Source organism: Hypomesus transpacificus, chromosome 5 (genome assembly GCF_021917145.1).
Source record: "Hypomesus transpacificus isolate Combined female chromosome 5, fHypTra1, whole genome shotgun sequence".
NCBI classification, from domain to species: domain Eukaryota; kingdom Metazoa; phylum Chordata; class Actinopteri; order Osmeriformes; family Osmeridae; genus Hypomesus; species Hypomesus transpacificus.
In genome coordinates this window covers 6,673,778-6,696,763 of record NC_061064.1, presented here as the reverse complement: position 1 = coordinate 6,696,763, position 22,986 = coordinate 6,673,778, and the positions used below count along the sequence as shown (strand labels likewise).

Genomic DNA, 22,986 nt, shown 5'->3' with positions numbered 1-22,986 from the left:
AACCAGGTTTGCTGACAAGTACATACCTTGAGCGTACAGAGACTCGTTAGGGCTGTTCCATAGTCCCAGACTAGTTATTACCAATTTATTGGTTTCTGCTCCCATTGGGTTTGTAATATGAGGACTGGGATGTGAGAATCGTCACCACGACACCAATGTATGATTTATTTATTTATTTGACAGCCATTGAGTTCATTTAGGGCACCCTCCAGTGTGTGTTGACTTCAGCTCTTTGATTCCAAAAATATGACACGATATGGAAGCTCAATGTAATGAATAGCATGTGAGACAGTGTGCACGTCACAGTATCTGACTACACCAGGAGGGAGTGCGAACGCTGCACCCTGTGGTTTCCTCGTGACTAGCTGCGGAAGATAGCCAAGCTCTGGGCAGTTCATTTGTAACGAATCGCACCAAAGTTATCCCTTTGTTTAACGTTCATATGCTTTCTGATGAAATTGGATGGGATTTGTATTCCCCATGCGCAACAAGTATTGATCCCCGCAACCCTTGAAGTGAGAGTATCACGGTGATAGTACCTTGGATAGTCACTCATATGTCAACAATTTCTTCAAAACTGATTTACCACCAAAAAACAGGGTCAGAGTTGTCCGAGTCGAGACAGGGATTTATGAGTTTAGCTGTGTGTGAGTATTAACCATAGGGGTTTGCAAGCAAATCATCAATTTTTTTAGTATTCAGTATTCACTGCGGTTCAACTGTTTTGTTTAAGTGCCGAAAGATCTCAAAATGGAAACTTACGTGAGGACTTAAAGTTGTGGGGACTGAGACATGAATTCAAATTTGAAACGTATTGTTCCCAGGTAAAGGAAAGCGTGAGACACTTAATCATACAAGACATGATTCATGTTAGCAGCGTTGACCATGCAGTTTAGTTCTCTATCTTACATGTCATGATACAACATCCTTTATTACACCAGTGACTCACAGCAACTTTGGGCACCCTTGAGGAAGCGTTTTAGTTCATCTTAATTGACATGATGCCATGAAAAGCTTTCATATCCACCATCTCTCTTTCCAGCAGCTTCGATTGAAATGTTTCTTTACTGTACCTACACACACCCCCATTGTTGATTATGTTTGATGAAACAAACATGCCTGTTTCATTTAGTAAACACTTGTGGTTAGGATTGAACAAAAAGCAATTCAGTCATTTGTGGAGGCTTTGCGTGTCAAAGCTGCCACTAGTTTATGCATGGGTCCTGGTCTAAAGCTACAGGACTTAATTCAAGGGAGGCTGTAGTAACTGTATAACAATATTCATCATCCCCAACATGAATAGACTTTCAACACTGGCATGTCTCTCTTCGAATGATGTACAATTGAAAACGTCCTTGTCTCACTGGCTCGTTTAATATAGCCAAAGTCAGTGATAGCGTAACAAATAATACCGCCAACTTTTGCTTCTCGGTTTCGTTTCGATCGCCAATAACAAGTCTAATAGACATATACACTGACCTCATGGTCAGATAATCACCACATTCCAGGGACCTTTCATGTTCGTTTAAGACCACATTACTTTCGCACACTTAAACAATGACATTCTGCTACCTAATTAGAGGAAGCAAGTGTTGGAGCATGAGCACTCATGTCTTTAGCACCCTTGGCATCGGTTCATTCTGGAGGCCTCAACAAGCCTATAATTACCAAGTTGACTTCTAATGGTTGGAGGCACCCACTTGTCCTCTCAGCTCAAGGAAGGGCCTGCCATGGCTCATTAGGCGCAGAGACCATCACGTTCACTGTAAATTCAAGTCTTTATTAAGCACATGGCACCCTAATGCCACCTGCCTCTCCACCTCACTGCCTCAAATTCCCCTGTAACCATGCTCGGAGGAGGCTGAAGGACTTGTGCCAGTGGCAAACGGATGATGAGCGAGACTGTTTCACTGGGGAATCGTTGCGCCATCATCTTGACAAGTGACTCCCCTCGCACCGCGCTCTGTGAAGGTTGTTTGCGAAATGGTGCCCGCAAATCTTGAGTTTCAGGGAAAACGGTTTGACAAGAGGGGTTTTGGCTCGATACACCTTCAGACAATCTGTGCTGGGGCAGCAAGGTGGAGAGGTAGACAGGCTGTATACTTACAGTAGACGTGTTCCAAGACCGCAATCTGTTGCGTTGCTTAGTCACTTACTGTAGTTAGACATCTCTCTCTCGCTCTGTATCTCTCTGTCTCTCTCTCTCCGTCTCTATCTCTCTCTCTCTCTCTCCCACACACACACACACTCTCTCTGCCCCTCTCTCTCATCCTGTTTTCTTCGTGCTTGAGTATGGAGAGGTCTTTTATCAGGGACATCTGAACACACTCAGCTGTACAGCTGGGGGAAGAATCACCCAGCTGAAACTCAGCGCTGGTCTTTCATTCAGGATTCTGTCCTTTCAAATTGTTATCTTTCAATCATGAATATATTAAGATTTCTACTTCAAATGGACATGTATTTCTAATGTCCAAAATGGAGGCGTATTGTAACCAAAGTATTCTGTGCAGTGTTTAATGTGGGGCACTGTAAAGATGGACAGTTCTGGCCATATATAATACGACAAAGCAAGGAGGTTGGGTTTGGAAGGATGCACGAAACGGAATGGGAGGACAGCTATACTTATATTCACACTCATCCAAAGGAAATGACACGCGTATAGAAGTTTGCCATTCGGCGCACACTGCACACAGACCCACTGTGTATCTAATGACATACTGCATTTACATGATTAACGATGCGGGGATAGCTTATCATGAAATTAGGGCTGGCGCTCCAAATGTCAAGGGAAGGCAGGCATGTAATCAATTCCCCCTGCGGTATTAGACAGTACACTAGTTAGAGACTGGTTCAGTGTTGTGCCTGACAGTGAACGATGAGGTGAATGTACAGCCATCAAGCCCCTCTGCAGCTGCAGGGCTGAGCATTAGGCAGACGCATGTTGTTTGCTTGTCGACAGGGCAAGCGTTGGGAATTGACAGCATATTGTCTGCGTGCCGTTCGCTCGTCGCGCGCCTCGCGCCGGCGATAATCTGCCCACCTGTCCCCTGGCGACGTTCGATGATGGTCCGCGGCCCCCGACTTGCTGCCGTGTGGATTAGGAGGAGTGACAAATGAAAGTGGGTTAATCGCCGCCAGCCGCCGTTACCTCTGCAGGGGAGTGCTCGGCCTGGATGGTCGGTTTGTTTTAATGCTGCCCCTCCCCACCACCACCACCACCACCACCATGCTTTATCAGCAGGGCACATCCAGCTGAGGTTCCCCTCTCTCTCTCTCTCTCTCTCTCTCTCTCTCTCTCTCTCTCTCTCTCTCTCTCTCTCTCTCTCTCTCTCTCTCTCTCTCTCTCTTATATTATTGTAACCGAACAATAATATGCCTGTTACCCAAAAGGGAGTCAGCAATGGATCACCGTTTTAATCGAGCGGGGCGTATCTTCATCAGTTCATCAGTTCCCAGACACAGAATTTTATTTTTTCCTTTTTTTTTCTTCCCCGTTTTTTTCCGGTCTCTGTTATGTCCTCACCTTGGAAGGTGGAGAGAGTGCTCGTTATACCCGCTCTATTTTTAGTCTTTTAATCAAGGTGGCGAGTTGAAACTGGAGAGGCTCACAGTGGGAGCCCTTCCGAGGTGTTATCATGCCACCCAGCCACAGTGGGAGCCGACGGAGGCTGGAGCGAGAGTGGCTGAGCACACGTTGACTTGAGGTGGGCTTTCATCCGTCTGCCGTCACATCTTGTCGAGCCATCGGGGCCGGTAATTGGCCAATGCTCTGCACCTCTATAAAGAGAGATGTGTGTGGGGGGGGGTGGGGGGGGGGGGGGGGGGGGGGGGGTGGGGGGGGGGGCGAGAACATACAGGCATGCTGCAGTCGCCACAGGGAAAACATCTCCACCATCTCCTTGTTTTGCTGCATCCATTATTCTATTCGCTTTAAGAAAAAGAAGCCATTTCACTCGAAAGACTCCATTTCCCCAAGAAGAAACTTGGCGCCCTTCCTACCTAGTCGATTGTTTCCCTTTCTCTTTCACCTCCTCTTGCCATATTTCGTTATCAGTGAGAGGAACGCCAGCTAACCTTCCTATCCTGTGGATCTCCGGGGAGCAATGGAGGGCAGATTGGAGGGAGGCCAACTCCCGAGAATGACACAGCGATTGTAGGGGATTAGTCTTTCATGTGGAGGGTGGGAAGGGGGGTGGGGGGGGGGGGGGGGTGGGCGTGCGTGACAGAGCCTCCCAGAGCTCACATCAGCCACCCCTGCATACCCAGTAGGGTGTGGGTTGTGCAAAGGGATTTCTCTTCTTCTCTGCCGCGTTTCCAAATATCCCCCGCTTGTAAATATCCTCGATTGAATTCCGTGGGTTTGGGAAATGAAGTCTGGAAACCACAGGGCTTTATCTCACTTAAATGAATACAGGGCCCAGGATTTTTGGAGAGGGGCTGCCGTCAATTATCTTCGTCTCGGATTGAGGCTTTTTGGCACGGCTAAATGGTACGAGTGGTTTATTTTTAGGTGCCACTCTGAACTCAAAGTACTTCACCTCAAGTGTGGGCCCATCGGATCTCTGTGTCATCGCGTGCAGCTTGTCTCCAAGTTGGAGTACCGCCCCCAAGACAAGCTTAGCTACCAGAAATGTGTCATCATGTTCAATTACAACATGTTGGGGACAAGAGGATGATCTCGCTGAACCAGCTCGACCTCTGACAATGTTACCTTTGACCCTGAACTGAAGAAAGTGTCAATGCCAACTTTGTGAAGCACAAACACGTCATGTTCTCTTGACAGATTATAGCAGGGGCCGACATGTTTCTCTGGTTACCATTTTTCGATTCCGAGTGTTTCCAATTCCCCAGTGGATGCCTGAAACGGATTTCGAAGGATAGATGGAATCTCTCTCCAAAACGACCTCGCTCCTTGGTTCTCCTCTGCTGTGATTGGTGAAACAACCCCCCTGTCTCTTCCACAACCCCCTGCCTCTCTTCTAGGTCACACCTCTCACACTGAGAGGAGATATTGCTTCTTCAAGGGTTTCCCTCTTCAAGGATGAGTGCAAAGCCCTCTAGTGTGGATGATCCACCTAGAGGTCAGAGACGCGACGAGGAACGCTCTCTTTTTTGGGTCGCCACGCCTCCCGATGACTCGCTCCGATATTTGACGTTTTCGAACTTGACATCGGTCCTATAGATGTGCCTGCGTATCACATGCTCTCACTGTTGACGATGTGTAGATGTGCCAGTGTCTCTGCTGCGCTGCTGGAATAAGAATCAGCCGGTTCCTTGGTCTTCCATAATGCATGAGGCTGCTAAGCCTCCTTCGCTGGCTCCCAACGCTTGTGTGTGGCACTGGTGTGTGGTTGTGTGTGTACTGTGTGTGTGTACTGTGTGTGTGTACTGTGTGTGTGTACTGTGTGTGTGTACTGTGTGTGTGTGTGTGTGTATGTAGGTGTCAGAGGACAGCTGTCTGGAGCTTTGGAAGCTCTGGAGACGACGGCAGGGCCCATACTCTGCAAATATCCCCCCCCCCCGAACACGCAACACCCCCCCACACACACCCCACTTCCCCCCCCGCCCCCTCTCCCTCGCACAGTCATGCTTGATTTGGACACACATACACGCGCAGAAATACACACCCACACGCGCAGAAGGCAGGAAGAAAACATCCAGTAAAGTGGGATCAAATGTGACACGGAGGAGGAGGGTCTTAGAACGGGATCTCTCTCCCTTTCCGAAGTCCTTGAGTGACAGATGAGATGAACCCTCCATCTACTTCCTCCCCTTGGACTCAAAAGCAGCCTGATAATCTCCCCCCCCCCCCCCCCCCCCCCCCACCACACCACGCACCCCACCCCCCCCTGCGTCCCCAGCCCGCTGAATTGCTACTCAACTCCGTATCACTCAGGGGACAGAAAAAGGGCCTGCAGATGCAGCAATCATAACTAATAAATTGCATGTAGTCAGTTAACTGACTCGCCTGCTGCCAACAGGCCAGGTCTGGCCGTCTGCTGAGGGAGATCACTGAGAGGCCGGCCTAAATTTGATTCACCTTCAGCAGCCCTGAAAGGGAGTTGCGTCCCGGCCAAGCTAAATGATTAAGGAGTAAGAGCAGATAGAGCAAGAGAGAGAGAGAGAGAGAGAGAGAGAGAGAGAGAGAGAGAGAGAGAGAGAGAGAGAGAGAGAGAGAGAGAGAGAGAGAGAGAGAGAGAGAGAGAGAGACAGAAGAGAGAGACAGAAGAGAGAATGCAAAAGGAGACAGAGAGAGGAGTTAGATCCAGGGAGAAGGGCCAGAGCCTTTATTGAATCAGTTCATTTCTCCCCCCCGTGCCATCACTGAGGCGGCCGTCGAATGAAGACAAAGGGATGACAGCCTCCATAGGAGCAGTCCTCTGGGATGAGGGATGAGGGCCAGTCGGTGGACCATGGGAGCACGGACGTGACGGCGACACAGATATAGGATACGGCTCGGAAACACGCCTTGTTGCTATGCCATCGCCATGCAGTATGTTGCCATGAGTTAGCCCTCTTTCTACTTTGAACGCAAGTTTTAAACAGGTATTTTCAGAGCACCGAGGTAACATATGGCATTCCATCGCAGTGTGGACGGCCTGTTAAACAATTTGTTCAAAGACGGTACACAGAGCTCATGGGGAATGGGGTTGCGCGTCAGTGGGTGTCTACACACTATAAATGCATGCATGCCTGCATGTGTAAATCTCATGTCTATTATTAGGACACTTAGCGTTTCGCTACTTCATAGCCGTGTCCGAGAAGGGAATGGGAACTGCGAGTAGACGGGGGGGGGGGGGGGGGGGGGGAGACAGGCTTTTCTTGTTTAAAACGCTGTATGGCCATAGGGTTTCATAGAGAAATCGCCTTCTTGTCACTAATACCATTCCTGTGTGTGTGTTTGTGTGTGTGTGTGTGTGCGTGTGTGTGTATGCATGTTCACTTGCGTGTGTGTGCGATAAACTGCCTTAGTCCTCTCGTTAAGGTCAACATGCTACAGAAATCCTTTTCATAGAATTACTATATCAATTTCACCGCCCCTCCTCCTTACACACACACACACACACACACACACACAGACTCACACTCACACTTTAAAGCTCATCTCTTTTTTCACCAGCTCGTTGACTGCAAGCTATCTAAATCCCCTGAATATAATTCAGCACCTGCTATGTTATATGACTGTATCCATTTTTCAGTAATGATTTGATGGGTTCACACTTGGTGGGAAAATGTTCTGGAATTGTTTTCTCGCTTCCCTTTTTCTTTCGTTCTACCAGAGCACGCGGAGACACGAGAGCGTCTTCTCAGACGGGTGGACAGAGAAGGAGAGAGAGGGAGAGGGAGGGAAAGAGGGAGGGAGGAGGTAAGGAAAAGACTGAGGGATAGAGAGCGTTGTTGCCAGTGGGGAGAGATGAGAGGTCGGAAAAGGGAGCGCGTGAGAAAAAGGTGAGAGGCGAAGGAGTGAAAGTACAATCGCGGGTGCTGAGGGTGGGGCAGAGAGAAAGGGAGTACGACGGGGGACGGAGGAAGCGGGGGGGGGGGGGTGGGAGGCCGGGCTGAATGGGTCGAGAGTGGTGAGAATAACAGCAATTTGCATCACCGCTCCGCTGAGCTTTCTCCAGTGCCTTTTTCGTTTTTCTTTATCCCCTCCCGGCAAGCGCGGCATGGCTGCCCCTGACATGGAGAGAGAAGGGGATCACTTCAAGGGTACGGGGACGGGGTGGAGAGGGAGAGGGAGAGGGAGGAAAACCCTTACGTGGTCTCTCTCACCGAGACACTCTACAACCCTCCCCCTCCAAGACTCCCACCGGTTTGCTTCTCCGCTGGCTGGCCTCCTCCTCCAGACCCGAGAGGCTTCCGAAGTCCTGCTCCACTGCTTATTGAGGCTAGTGGTCTAACACGGGCAGTCACTTCAGACAGAGAAGGTGGCCATGCCGGATCCTCTGCAGTTCCCCCGAGTGTTCCGGAGCCTTCTCAGAAAAAGACGAGCTAGTTTGCGGAAGAATCTGTAGCTCCATCGCGCCAAGGCCACTGTTTTATAGTTTTTTTCATTGAGTTAAACATATATATACACATCAAGTCTTGACCCCCCCCACCCTGCCCCCCCCCCGCACGCACCCCCCCCCCCCCCCACACACACACACACTCCCACGCACACACAAGTACATCTAATTATCCTGTAGGAGCACTTAACTGTGGGTATTTTGTCCATGCCTCCTGCCTTGACTGAAAAGCTCTCAAGCTGCGGTCAACACTTCAAATCAAATCAAATGTATTTGTATAGCCCTTTTTACACGCAAGCATGTCACAGAGGGCTTCACATGCGCCCATAGAACTGCCCCTCAACCAACCTAAACCCTCAAGGAAGACAAGGAAAAACTCCCAGAAAAACTCCCACCGGGAGAAAAAATGGAAGAAACCTTGGGAGGAGCAATTCAGAGAGGGATCCCCTCCTCCAGAGACGGTTGGTAAGAGAGAGGAGCAGAACACAAGGTAAACATAGTCATACAGTGTCAATGGGTTTTGAAACACCAAAATCCATTGTTCGGCTTTATAGACGTTGGATGGGACCGGGAAACTCGCTGTTGGCCGTCATGGAGACTGGATTCCGGGTGACGACCTGGTTCAGCGTTGGCAGACCGACGACCAAGCAGGTCCTGACAGCTCAAACCCCCCACACCACAGGGAATGTGTGGGGGGGGGACAGAGAGGAGAGCAGGGATTAGAGAATGCCAGGAGCAGCTAACAGTTACAGTCAAAATAGAATGAGATCCCCACCGGTCAAGTGTGGACTAGTGCAGCAATTTAACAGAGGCAAAAAGGGTATTTGATGCAGCCCCACACACCAAAACAACGACAGCCCCCCTCAGTTGGAACATGAAATCTGTTCCAGGGGAAAGAACTCTAAAGTAGGTTATACTTATACGAATAAGGATGAAAACAGCCAGTCCCCCGTTGTCTCCAACTAGTAATAAAAACTATAACAGTAACAATATACAGCAACGGAACTATAATAATAATAATACTAACAATATACAGTAACAGGTTTACTTTATTTGTAACATCTAGCTGGGCAATGTGAACATAAGCTATAATTAAAATTTAAAAGTTACATGTGATACACACATAGGCAAGCACACATCCCAGGTTTACATAGAAAGTACACACATACTTCCCTTTAACAATCATAGAATTGACTAAACAAGAACGTTTTTAATCTAGTTTTAAATGTCGAGACAGTATCAGCTTCCTTAATTGAGATGGGTAATTTGTTCCAAAGAAGAGGTGCTCTATATGAGAACGCCCTACCTCCAGCAGTTTTTTTCTTAACTTTGGGTATTACCAGATAGCCGGCATTTTGAGATCTTAGAGACCTTGCGGGGCAATAGGGTGCAAGGAGACCGGAGAGGTACAGTGGTGCCAATCCATGCAGAGATTTGTAAGTTAGTAGTAGAACTTTGAAATCAGCTCTGGCTTGGATAGGGAGCCAGTGTAAAGAGATAAGAGTCGATGTTATATGATCAAACTTTCTAGTTTTAGTCAATAGTCTAGCAGCAGCATTTTGCACCCGCTGTAAGTTTTTTAGGTAGGTAATTGGGAGGCCAGAGAACAACACATTGCAGTAGTCCAATCGGGACGTAACAAAAGCATGTATTAGTTTTTCAGCATCATCCTTTGAGAGGAATTTTCGTATTTTGGCAATATTACGTAGATGGAAAAATGCTGTTCTGGTGATTTGCTTAATATGGTACTCAAACGAAAGGTCTGGGTCCATTGTGACTCCCAGATTTTTTACCAGCTGGCTTTGAGATACGTTGACGCCGTCTAAGTCTAAGGTTAGATGGGATAAATTATTTCGGTGTTTTTTCGGACCAAAAATTTGAACCTCGGTTTTATCCGAATTAAGAAGAAGGAAATTTGCAGTCATCCAAGTTTTCAACCCGGAAACACAGGTTTCCATAGCATGTGGAAATTCTCCCGGCTTTATAGACATGTATAGCTGAGTATCATCTGCATAGCAGTGAAAATCTACCCCAAAACTTCTAATTATGTTTCCTAAAGGCAACATATAGAGTGAAAATAACAGAGGGCCTAAAACTGAACCCTGTGGTACTCCGTATTTTACAATGGAGCTCCTGGATGAGCAACCATCATAGTGGACATATTGTGATCTATCAGATAGATACGATCTGAACCACTGAAGTGAAGTACCAGAAATCCCAACATAGTTCTCCATACGTTCCAGGAGAATCTCATGATCTACAGTGTCAAAAGCTGCACTTAGGTCTAGAAGAACAAGGACAGAGCTAAAGCCCGCGTCAGAGGCTAATAATAGATCATTGACCATCACTTGTTCTACTTGTGCAGACTTGACATGAAGCTTTTACCTGGAAGCGGACAGGAATTAGGCCTTTTTGACCTCAACCTTAAATCTGAGGCTGTTTTTATGAAACCGTATTGGCAAGCTGAGACTGAAAGAAGGACTCGATGATGTCCAAGATCACATTAAATAGAAAGGACGTACAGAGGAAACCCTAACTTCACCATTTCACCTGCATCCTTAGCCTGGGTGATTTGGTAAAATGAGTGGATCCACATAAATAATAAACAAATGCCCTCTATTTTGAGGCAGACAATGTATTTTGGGTCATACTCTTTGGGTTAGCTCAAGCTGTGCTTCTAACAACCAAAACAATGTAGTGGACTTCCAGCCAAAACTACATTTTTACGTTTGCAAAAGCAGTCAGAACTGTCGATAGACCAAACAAATCGCATTATAGATTCAAAACACATTGATTCAAAGTCTAAAATAATGTCTGGCCATGCTTATATACCTCTGTTCAAAACAACCCACTCGTCGAAACCTTTTCTTTGGTGTCACAGTTGAAGAAAGACCCTCGAGAGAGAGACCAAACTATCATACCATCAGGAGAATCTCACCGGCAGCCCAAGCAGAGACGAAGGATAATTACTCTGGATTGTGCTCCCTTGGCAGCCCAGTGTTCATATATCGAGTCATCTTTTTTTTCTCTCTTTTTCTTCTCTTCTTTAAAGTAATGATTACTAACTGTGCTCATTATCACTGGTGTTATGACAGCCTCCTCCACTCATGACAGAGGCAGAGCTAGCCCAGTGATTCACAGTCTTCTTCCCACTGTGGGAGAGAGACAGAGAGAGAGAGAGAGAGAGAGAGAGAGAGAGAGAGAGAGAGAGAGAGAGAGAGAGAGAGAGAGAGAGAGAGAGAGAGAGAGAGAGAGAGAAAATGTGCCCTGATGTTTAATGTATCACAGCAAATCCTGGGTTAGATCACAGTGTGTATTGATGGGTCGACAGGGCGATTGTTGGCGAGGACCGCGTGGCGCCAAAGCTCAGCACGTGCTGCGAAGCAGCGCACGCGAGAGTGAGCGTCACGCCAGTCGTTATATAATGCTCCACAGGGATGGATCGCAAGGGAAACGGCGGCGAAGCCATACGAGAACGCAACCGAGGCAGGGCCACAACACAGCACCGCCCTCGCTTCCCCTCAGACAGCACCCAGAACATAGCTCCGCCCTCGCTTCCCCTCAGACAGCACCCAGAACACTAACAGCTTCGATGATCTATTAGATCATCTGATCTACAGCAAACTCACAGTGAGCACGCGCTAAGGGAGTGACATTGTTTCAGTGTGCTTAAACAGCCCCACCACACCACTTTTTGGACAACCCTTGCAAGTTGAGTCTTACGAACACACCGTTCCCCACAATGCACCAGCAAGGTCTGAGCTGCGACGAGCCAGCAACTTTTACCCAGTGGTTGTTTTATTGGCTAGGCTGGCTATTCATTTTGTTACATTGATTCGAATGGTGTAATTCCCACAATGGACAAACCCAGTTTCAGCCAAAAGGCTGTGTTTGTGAGTGCTGACTGGATAAACACTGCTGTAGTTCTAGGGCTCAGACGCTGATGATAGACTTGATCTGATGTGAATTTACAGTGCCAGGGAATTGTGACGCTAGGGAAAAGTTGTTGTTGGGAAAAGCAAAAAAACACAGATTTCTTTTTCATTACTCACACAATCATAACTCGATGACATTCACTGGCTCAGCCAGACAACACAATACTATCGACATGAAAAGTTTGCATAGTGAGATAAATAAGGACTGAGGATTGAGGGGGGGAATCTCTCTTTTGATATTAAATGCGAGAAAAACTCACATTTTGCTATTGCTTCTCTTGCTTTCTCCACCTTCGTCACTCTGGAAACACGTTCACCTGATGGAATCCCTCCACTTTGGAATGAACGACATCTAATATTGATAGTCTGAAAGGTAGCAGGGAAGTGTTTCATGAAATTGTCCTCATGACAAGGTTATCTTTGAGCCCAGTAACACATTTATTTCCCTCCCTCTCTCTCTCTCTCCCTCCCCTCCCTCTCTCTCTCTCTCTCTCTCTCTCTCTCTCTCTCTCTCTCTCTCTCTCTCTCTCTCTCTCTCTCTCCTCTCTCTCTCTCTCCCTCTCCCTCTCTCCCCTCTCTCTCTCTCTCTCTCTCTCTTTCTCTCCCTCTCTCTCTCTCTCTCTCTTTTTTTTTCTTTCTTTCCAGGACTATACATTGACAATGTACTTCCAGCAAGCTTGGCGAGACAAGCGATTATCCTACTCGGAGATTCCCCTCAACCTGACCCTAGATAACCGGGTGGCTGACCAGCTGTGGGTTCCCGACACCTACTTCCTGAACGACAAGAAGTCATTTGTCCACGGAGTCACGGTCAAAAACAGAATGATCCGACTGCATCCAGACGGCACCGTCCTCTACGGTCTGAGGTAAAGTCTTCAAGTCAGCCTTTACTGTAAACAGCTCCCATGGGGCAACGTACCGGCGTACAGCACCTCTAAATAGCATGACATTAGAATAGCAAAGCATATGGGGAAGACCAGATGTAAACGTATCATGAATCCTAGCTACAGCACTCCAGAACACATGTTTGATGTATCAAGCAGCCTAATTCAAATACCCTGTCAGAAGATGAGCTATGCCTCCCTACAGTGAATAAATGTAATGTCCGCTGGTTAGTGTACTCATCCATCTTCCAGTCTTTATCCAGCAAGCCAACAGTGGAACAGATGGCTGTTATACTCTTTCCAAATTCACTTTAATGAATCGCAGGTTTCTTGAGACAACGACATCTGTCTGCTCAAAACTAAGAAGTGTGGTTGGGATTTGGGTTTTAGTTCTGGGTATAATAACTTGCAACAAGTGCTCAATTTCAAAGCCAACTCTGGGTTGGCATTTTTCTCAATTTCCTGTAAGCTCTATTGTGACTTCTTGCACACATGAATGTACAAAGTAGACTAATGAAACCAGCTTTAATTGAATATCATCCAAACATGATGAACATCATGGTGTCTCGATGGTAAACAAAGGTAATGAAAACAGTCCCGCGTGTGAGGAAGACAACATTGTGTGCAGATATCAGCCAATCAAATAAGCTGACCGGCTGTTGCAAGATGTAAACACAGTCCACAGAGAGACAAATGAGAGAGAGAGAGAGAAAAGAAAGAGAGAGAAAGCGATACAGAGATAACAGGACCCAGAGGGTCAATCGTTATGTCAGCAAGATCTCTCTCCAGCTTCCTCAACCCTCACCATAAACCGCTCCCCCCCCCCCCTCCCCTCCTTCACATGGATTACACTATAGGTTAGCTCTTGGTTAGTTGGCGGGGTGTTTTGCACTCCCCATTACGTAACCCCCCCCCCCCCTTTCCGCTCCAACAGACGGAAGCAATTAGCTGATTGTTTCATGGAATGATTCATTGATTACTAAATGTGTCAAGCAAAGAAGCCACGTTATTGCCAACGGTAGATAGCTTAACTTCATTAGCTTGCCGGAGTCCCAAATTATCTCTACATCTTTCATTGAACTGTGCAGTTATAATCAGACAAGAAAATGGAGGATGGAACCAGGAATGGGGGAGAAGAGGAGAAGGGTAATCCTGGTCTTCACAGCCTTACATTCCTCTCTATTTCCCCCCCCCCCCCCCCCCCCCCCCCAGACTACAGATGTGCTACTACATCTTAATGGTGCCATTCCCTTTGGATAAATAAGGGTAAGGTCTGTGGTTGTCGCCAGTTCATTTTAGAGATAGTTATTACACATCTAACAGTGTGGTTAGCCACTTCATAAAGGCTGCCAATAGCAAGTTTCTAAGGCAAACAAAGTAGCGAAGACAATTGTGCCCCTTAGGCCTGAATTGTGTTTCATTAAAATGGCCACAAAAAACAAATGCATACTGCCCTATTAGGCACACATTTGAAGCAATGCTGCTTAGTACTTCAAGTCAATAGGATTTTAATCACCTGTGGCTATGTTTGACATTACGTATCACAAGTAGATCAGAGAATCTCCCCCCCCAGCTTAGCTGTGTTGACGCCCAATCAGATAGAGATCACCTGTGATGGGCAGAGTTCAATCCAGCCATCTTTCACCTCACCAGAATACGCAGTACGTTAATGGGGGAGACATGATCATCGACTCTCCTCAGTGGATCCGCTTTATTGGATTCTGTGTTTCTCATTACTGATAGGCTGCAGCTGCAGTGCGCCCCCAAAATAATGATGGATATTAAACATGGCCAGACAGATTGTTTGCTATTTAGCTGGCAGATATGCTTGTAGATCCATCCTTGGTCAGCCATAATAGAGAACGCAAGTTTGTTTCTTGAATTGAAAACAAGGATTGACTCTCATACTGAACATTTTGCCGGATGTGGGATTTAACGTTGGGCTGTTTCGGCATTATCTTTTGCAGACATCCCAAGTCTCACGGAAGTTCAACAGCGGCTCCCGGACGCCCGCAAATGCTATACCATCTTCCGTAAATCTGGTATTTAGTATTTACAGCTAGCGAGAGACTGTCTAATGGTCATTTCTGGTACAGACAGGTGCATACTGCGCGTCCTGATTGCGTTCGGGCGGGGGGGGGGGGGGGGTGGGGGGGGGGGGGGGCGGGGGTTGTACGGCTGGTTGAGGGGGTACATCATGCGTCCCAATAGTGCCCCGGGGGGGGCACCTCCCGGAAATTAATCTCTGCAGGTAGGGATGTCTGCTTTTGTTGGCTTACATGTGGGAAATTATGAGCGAAAGACTGCCAACATTTATGTCCATCTAGGGATAGTGAAGCTAAGTGAGCACGTTACCAATAAGGAGCAAGACGCCGCGTTCAATTCCAGCTGCCAGAGGAGCTGAGGTCTCGTTCGAACCAGACAAAACCAGTCGAGACAAGGCATCGCAAGCATCGACAGGAAACGTGGATGGATTATCTTTCCCCTCTGGGCCTCTGGCTCTCTCCCTGTTAGTCTGGGAGGTCTGGATGTGTTCTTGGTCCTAACGTAACCTACTACGTTCAGTGAGCCCGTGCCAGGGTCCCATGCGGCTCACCAGATTCTCGAGGTCACCGGTGGTGGGGTGACCATATGGAGCTGGCATCGCCTGTGCAAAGGAGCTGGCCACTGTGTTTTAGAGGCTTGTATCGGCTTGGATTGCTTTCGCTGGAAAGGTATATACACCCACACACCTCTCATGTGCTCGCAGAAGAACACACTGTGTGTTGGGGAAAAGAGGTTCACCCATGCAGTTCCTTGTAAATATGTCATGGTACTATTTGCTTGTAAATAGGGTATACTCTACAGCCCCCTGTCAAAAAACGGTCTCACCTCAGTTACAACACTGTGCCCACATGCAATCGTTGTCAAAGAGTGAGTTCAAACGGCTCGCTCGAGTTCTACATCACTGACCCCCCTCCATCTTTACGAAGATCAGGAAATTGCTGGCAGGTAATTTGACCCTTGGTTACCCACACCCGAGAGAACCAGAGGGCCACATCGTTGGCAGCTGATGCATCAGAGGCTTTACTGCTGACAAAGACAGGGAGAGAACAGGAAGTAACAGGGAGAGCATAGGAAGTAACAGGGAGAGCATAAGAAGTAACAGGGAGAGCACAGGAAGTAACAGGGAGAGCACAGGAAGTAACAGGGAGAGCAGAGGAAGTAACAGGGAGAGCACAGGAAGTAACAGGGAGAGCACAGGAAGTAACAGGGAGAGCACAGGAAGTAACAGGGAGAGCACAGGAAGTAACAGGGAGAGCACAGGAAGTAACAGGCACATCCATCTCGACCTCGCGGGCTTGAGGAGCCGGCTCACTCCTAGGGGCAGACTTTCTGGAGCGTGTAATAACAAGCAGCACAACACCACTACCCTGCCAACGGTAGTGCAAGGGAAAGCCACTCTCTCTGAAGGAGGGGTGTGTACCTCCTTCACGACAGGAGTCGTGCTATCTCGTCCCCTCCCCCCCCCGCCGCTCCGTATGATCACTCTAGATACGACCTCAAGTGTCAAGCCGTCTTAGGCAAATCTACGCTTTTAAATGGGGGAGAAAAAAAACCTCGGTTTCCATATGTTCCCGCGTGGAAGGGATTTTCTTGTGACGACGGGAGAGGGTGGAAAGCTACGTTTGACCTGGTGTCTGTTTTACGGGGATGTAGATGGTGATTATCAGATTCCCACTGGCGCAGAGCAGGAGCTGCTCTCTATATGGGATGCATTAATGCAAATCTCTCACACACGTACTACAGGTGCTGTGTATATATATAGAGATACATACTTCATGCACCCTCCATAATCTTTTACAGATCCTAGAGCACTTCCACAATCACTCTAGCATGTTTATGTCCCCTTTGAGTTTGGTTCATTTAACAGGCATTTTCTGCACCAGGAAATGTACAAGCAGCATGCACTTGTCTTTCCGCAACTGCAATTAGTTTGAACCGGATACATATGGAAAGTACTCTGTCTTGACGAATTGTGTTGTTTGTGCGGTGTAATATCCTCATGTAGAGCATAAACTGGAGTTTATCCCTGGCATCTACATTGCAGATTGAGTCTGAACATCAGTAATGAGTTTTCTAATGTCTTTAAAGCAGGCTGATTGCAAATAGAAATACCTGGTTGCAAACTTGAGAATCTGACAAACTTAGAATGTTTTTAAAGGATAATAACTACATGTTCCTGCTTTGCAACTACTTTGAGAAAGACAGTCATTATTTGTGTTTGCCGTCATGATAACAACTCACCATTATCTCTCCCTATTAGTGTCGAATGTCTGTGTTTGTCCCTGAGATGTATTTGTGATGATATTGTGTGGTTACTTGTATAGTCTAAGCAGTGACCCAGCTTAATAATGACATTTAATGAGAAGGTAATGCATTATTAATTTGAGGCTAATTAACTCATCCAGGTTTATCCAGGACGCTCTCAGAAACACGAATGTGTAATACTTCCACCCAAATTATGCTTTGACAGATACATGTATCAGGGTTGTGGTCAAAAGAACCACAGACCAAGGTGGCCCAGTTAACTACTGCTAGTCCGGTACCCTGATATCCCTCAGGCCTTCTCGGTGACACAGATTCCTAGCCTAGATACATGGCTTCTGTTGACATTGACTGGATTGTATTCTAACTTGCAGTGAAGGCAAAAGGATAGCGCTTTAGCAGTGCTCTCTAAATATGCACACGCGTGTGCACCCAGGTGCTCACGTTTACCCGGGCGGGGATGCAGGAACAGCAAAGTAGTGAGACGTATGTGGAACCCTGTGGGGTTCCGACTGTATGACGTGGGGTGTCGACAGGTTCTGCAGGTGGAGAGACAGCTGTAGGGGATGCAGTGATACAGGACAGGTATGTGGGCTGTCAGGGGAGGGGTCTCTGACGATCTCCGTGGTGCCTGGGGATGCGTTCAGCCGAAGATGAGCCTCTTCCCCCAGGTTTATCTCTGTCGTCAGGTGGGCTCAGACGGTGGCCCATGGTGACGTGCAGGTCCAAACGTGGCTTCCAAGCAGGGAACCGGGCCAAAAAGAGTGGGCCTCTATCGTGCATCGTGACCGCCTTCTGCTGTTCCTTTGGTCGAACAAACTCCACTCATGACGTCCACACCCACATGTCCCACCCCCTGTCTGTGAGACCCATGCAGAGTCATTTACATATAAAGTGCTCAAGTCAATTCACTGTGACGAAGACTTGTTTTTTTGGTGAACCTTGTTAATAATCTCTAAAGACTGCGTTTCCAGTGAAATATGTATTTGTTGTTCCAAAAAATACATCCCTTATACGTTTTCAGAGGTTGTTGCTCGTAACATTTAAACCTCCCATGCCCTCTAAGCACTCTTTAAACTTCCGCTGTGCCCTTTACGCCCCAGTAAACATGGAAGCTCATTTGGTTTAAAAGGTGCTTTGTCCCCCTTGGGTCACACAGGAACTAATGAATGCTGGAGAAGTAAAGGACATCAACAAAAAAATGAAATCAACTTCTCAGCTCGGATCGCAGTGCTCATCAGGTGAACTGAGGTGACCTTGGTGATCGGCGTCCTAAAAGCTGCAATGTGTTCTGCCACATGGCAATGTCTAAAACAACAACAACATTTGGCTTATATAAGGCATTCTGTCATAGCTGGCTTGTTGACAACCAAGCACGGAACCACAAAATGGGATACATTATCTTGATCATGTGTTCATGTGTTACTACTGTATCAGATTATTCTGGTGGGCAAGCAAGAAGGTTTGTCCTAGGCTTCCTACATAAAAACAAAATGCTGATTGTCAATGACAGATTTAATGATGTACCAATATTCATATCCAATTTAGTTGGCAACATCCACACTTAATGGCATGTTTGCTTTGTCAGTTGGGTTGATGAGCAGGGGTCGAAAGCTAGATCAATGTCATAGATCGCAGACATACTATGATTCCCATTTGTCATTTTGAGTACTATGTATGGGTAAGCTTGACAAGTGGTCATAATCCAGAGACCTTTTGTTAATGAACACTGCATAATAAAATAAATTACTGTATGCTAATTTGTAAATGATAAAATATGTTAATCTTTGAATAATACTGAATATTATTTCCAATACAGTATGGAGTGCATTAGCAGAACATATACCCTTACACAACTGTTTTAGGAGGTAATTGTCAAAGTCATTAAACAGACTTCAACACTGATAACATAGTACATTGAGCTGATACCAAAATCTTCAATTGCTCGCTTCACAAGTTCTTCACATCATGTCTTTTTCCTTTGTTCTCCTTGAGTCATGCCAACCGATTTTCACCTCAGGCATTCTTCCCACTGAAATCATTCTGGCTCTTAAGAACTTTTGTGAGATAAAAAAAAGAGTTTTGACTTGAAACCCAACCACTCCAAAATCGTCTCTCACTCACCCTTTTATCATGGTGGGAAATATCTGTCTTGTTAGCGGAGTCTGTGTCAGTCAGAATATGAGAAATGGACAACAGCAACCCAGAAGATTTCACCTGCTAGTATGAATCTTGACGTCAAGTACGTCTTACCGATTTACTAACAGATGAGCCCATAGTGGATAGATTGTTGTGTGAGGCAATACACGTATGGTCAGGTCATGCTAGTTTATATGAGGGGGTCAGTAGCTCAATGGAAGAGCATTTGACTGCAGATCCAGAGGTTGAATGTTCAAATCTCCCACTTGTACATTGCTTTGGATACAAGTGTCTGCTTTGAATATAAATAATAAATGTTGTTTTCATTCCAACTGTGTACTGGTGCTGTTCAGTAGTTGTGTTGCCATGATTGAGACTTGTGTTCAAAGCCAATGATTCCACTCTAAATATTATCTTGAGTTTAAAGCATCTTGAAACCTGTCACGTCTTGAGAAACTCCAGAACAATAATAATTCTGACAGCAAAAGTAGTTTCAGTTAAAGTCATGTATAAAAAAATCCCCAAATATTTCCTATGAACATGGTTTTTGTGAGGTAAGAGACCATTGGGAGTCCTCATACAAACCTCTCAGTAGCTCCTGCCAAACGGGACACTACAGTAGAAGGTCACAGATAATGAACTCATCCAGATAGATTTAGTGTTATAGCATATCAACAGTAGATACCTTGGGCTTTTAACTCCACCTTGCCGGGTTGCCCACACCCATGCTTGGATCCACTTCTCATGTAGGAGGGCGTCTTGGAATAGGCTAGGATTATTCCGGAAATAAAGGCTAGAACACGGGGAGAGATCCGAGTTGGCTCTGCATTCCATAGCCGGAATCTTGGTGTGTAGCATCATGTACCGCAGGGCTACCATAGGAGACTGCTCATTGACGAGTCACGTTCTTAACACACTGGGGAGATTTCAGGGGAGTGGACTTGGTATGTGTGAGGCTGTTATTTCCGGGCACCAGGCTGTTTTCTAGGTGATTGAGAGGACAAAGACCATTGTAGTTCCAAGATAAATTTGAGGTGTCGCCTCAACCCTTGACAGGAAATCAGATTAGTGTCTCGATGCTCTTAAGGTTACGCGCTATCCAAGCCTGAAATCATGCTTTCACCGTTGGATTTGAGGCTAGGATGGCATAGAAGCTCATTAAGGCAGAGATTACCCAGAGATATGTTACGATCCAGCTGGGATCAATATCATTGGCATCCTGCGATTAACGTTATCTCCAAAAAACGAGAGGATTTAAAAGCCATTTTTTAGCATGAACCTCCAGAAGCTGCTATAAAAGCATGGCCATTAGCTAACCAAATGCCCTTCACTCCGTCGCATACATATCTGTGAGATGGGTGCTTCACTTCCTGGTTGTGATTGTGATCGTTAACCCTGCTCTATGCTGTACTGAGACCATGGCTCCACTTACACAATTAGAAGGTAAATATAGGTTCTCACCATCAATGCTGAGAACCTCTTGATCTACCGCTGTGGGCCTTATAGTCTGTTAGTGGTCCTAACCCTGACTAATCTTGTGTGTCTGCAGGATTACAACGACGGCTGCCTGTATGATGGACCTGAGGAGGTATCCACTGGATGAGCAGAACTGCACACTGGAGATAGAGAGCTGTGAGTGTCTTCCCTGTGTCCTGTCCCCTGTCTCAACCCACATCCATTGCTTTCCTACTCCGACACAGGTTTTCAAAGGCCCGGACAGCGAAAACGACTTAGAGACATGCCTTCGTACGGAGAAATTGTTGATTCTACAGTAAACTAAGGCCCGTAGAGGAAAAATCACCATGGTTTCCTGTCAGCAGATTTGACAGACACCTAAGGCACTGACACGCTAAAGTCTGTCTTTTGCGTCATTTCAGCAATTCAGGGATATCCGCTCGACAAAGCCGCACGAGGATTAAAGACAAAACTCTGTTTGTGAGGAGTTGAAAGCCCGTTTTTCACCGTCTACTTTTCAAGATCGTCTGCGTCCCCATCGTGGGTTACTATCCTTACGTGCCCTCAGTGAAGCAAGCCTACTTCAGCTGCCAAAGATAGTTTTCACCTCGACGTTTCACCTTCAGAAATGCAGAGGCAATGTTTGAGATCCCGTGGAGAACGAGGTGGCAGCGGCGCGTCTGCATCATCCTAATGAGGTTGACCTTTGTCCCCGGTAGGGTCTGGTACAGTGGTCACTCACTTTCGCTCTCGCCGAGGGGAGCAGTGAGCAAAAACTGCCCTAATCAAATCTAATTGGGGACCTGGAATGCCTCTGCAAGTGTGTAGCTCAGCGAAAGCAAATGTGACTTCCAGTATGGTCCCGACAACTATTGTTGGAGCACGGCTCACTGGGCAATTTCATTAAAGGTTGAACAGAAAGAAAGAGCGTTGAGTGCACAAACAGGCCTCCGAGAACTTTGTCATTGTACAACAGCCCGGCGCCGCCTTTGGGTTGGAGACAATTCTTTTGCCTATTTCAAGCTATTGGCTAATCGCTGAGCTCACCGCACATGTCAGTGTGGAGCGGATGTGTGGTGCGCCCCCCCCCCTGATAAGACAAGAGGGAAATCAAAGGGCCCCTCCTATATTCCCTCACTTCTCTGAGAGTCTTGACTTGTGGACCTGCCACGCGACGACAGCCAAGAAAACCACGGGCGCTTCCATCTGACTGTCCTGTCCGTCCATCTCGACTCGACACTGCTGACCTTTCTTCTCTCTCACTGTTCTTTCCTCCTCCTCTCTTCAGTTCACGAGTTTCTCTCTTCTATCGCGTCCTTGATCCCTCCCCCGACATCGATTTGTTTCTGTGTTTCGTCTCTGTTCAAACTTTTCTCTTGTTTTTTGTGCCCTCTCTCTGTATTTTCTAGTTGGCATTTCTTCAGAGAGCCTGACGGCTTGTGCTAAGGAAGAATTCGAATGGCACTGCGTGAATCTGAATCGTCAAGAGATATGGTTTCAAATACAATTTATTTAGATTATACAATCACATATGATTTAAACAAAGTACTTTGTGATCCGTCTTGGCGAAGGGTGTGATAGCCACAAATCGTTCGCAAGAGTGATCCTGAATATCCAAAGATCACAACCTCATATACACTTCAGATCAAATGGCATTCCAAAAGGTCAATCAATCAATGAAACAAACTCTGTGATTGGCCAACTCAACTTGGTGACAGTTTGAAACAATACATCTCCCTAGCAATTGTTTCACTGTTCTTTGATGGGGCATATCTCCCCAAACCAATAGATAATAAAGCAGCAGGAGTTGACCAGCCAAATGGTCAACTGTCCTTTGTGTGACCATCTTCAAACAATAACTTAATTAACATCACCTATGAAGCAGGAAGGGTCAGAGCAGCTTGATCCATTTATCTACCTTCCCCCAGGTCACAAGAACAATACTGCATTGTCCTTAGACCTTAGACCAACTGTCTCTTCCCCCAGGTGTAAACTCTTTCAGGTCACCCAGACGTCATGTCTCCAAATGGCATCACTACCAAATGGAGTTAAATCAACAGTCATTGTACAAAGCTTCTTAAATCTATCTTAAAACTTCTCTTAAAGCACATTTATTGTACATATGACTAAAATTTCCTCTACACTTGAGGATTTCAATCTTGCGTTTTTGCTACTTGGGTAGAGCCAGCGTAGATTGGCCAGGGTTTTGTGAGCTTATGACAGGAGAAACAGAACTCTTTTACAAATATTCATGGCATT

General features: G+C 46.6%; 1 protein-coding gene across 1 annotated transcript in view; it reads left to right on the top strand.

The window, feature by feature from the left end:
- LOC124468328 (gamma-aminobutyric acid receptor subunit beta-2) overlaps positions 1 to 22,986 on the top strand; it is a 44,210-nt gene that overhangs the window by 6,740 nt on the left and 14,484 nt on the right. The window contains exons 4-5 of the mRNA XM_047021028.1: positions 12,587 to 12,807; positions 20,822 to 20,904. Of these exons, the coding sequence (XP_046876984.1) occupies positions 12,587 to 12,807; positions 20,822 to 20,904 (304 nt within the window). The remainder of the gene's footprint in view (positions 1 to 12,586; positions 12,808 to 20,821; positions 20,905 to 22,986) is intronic.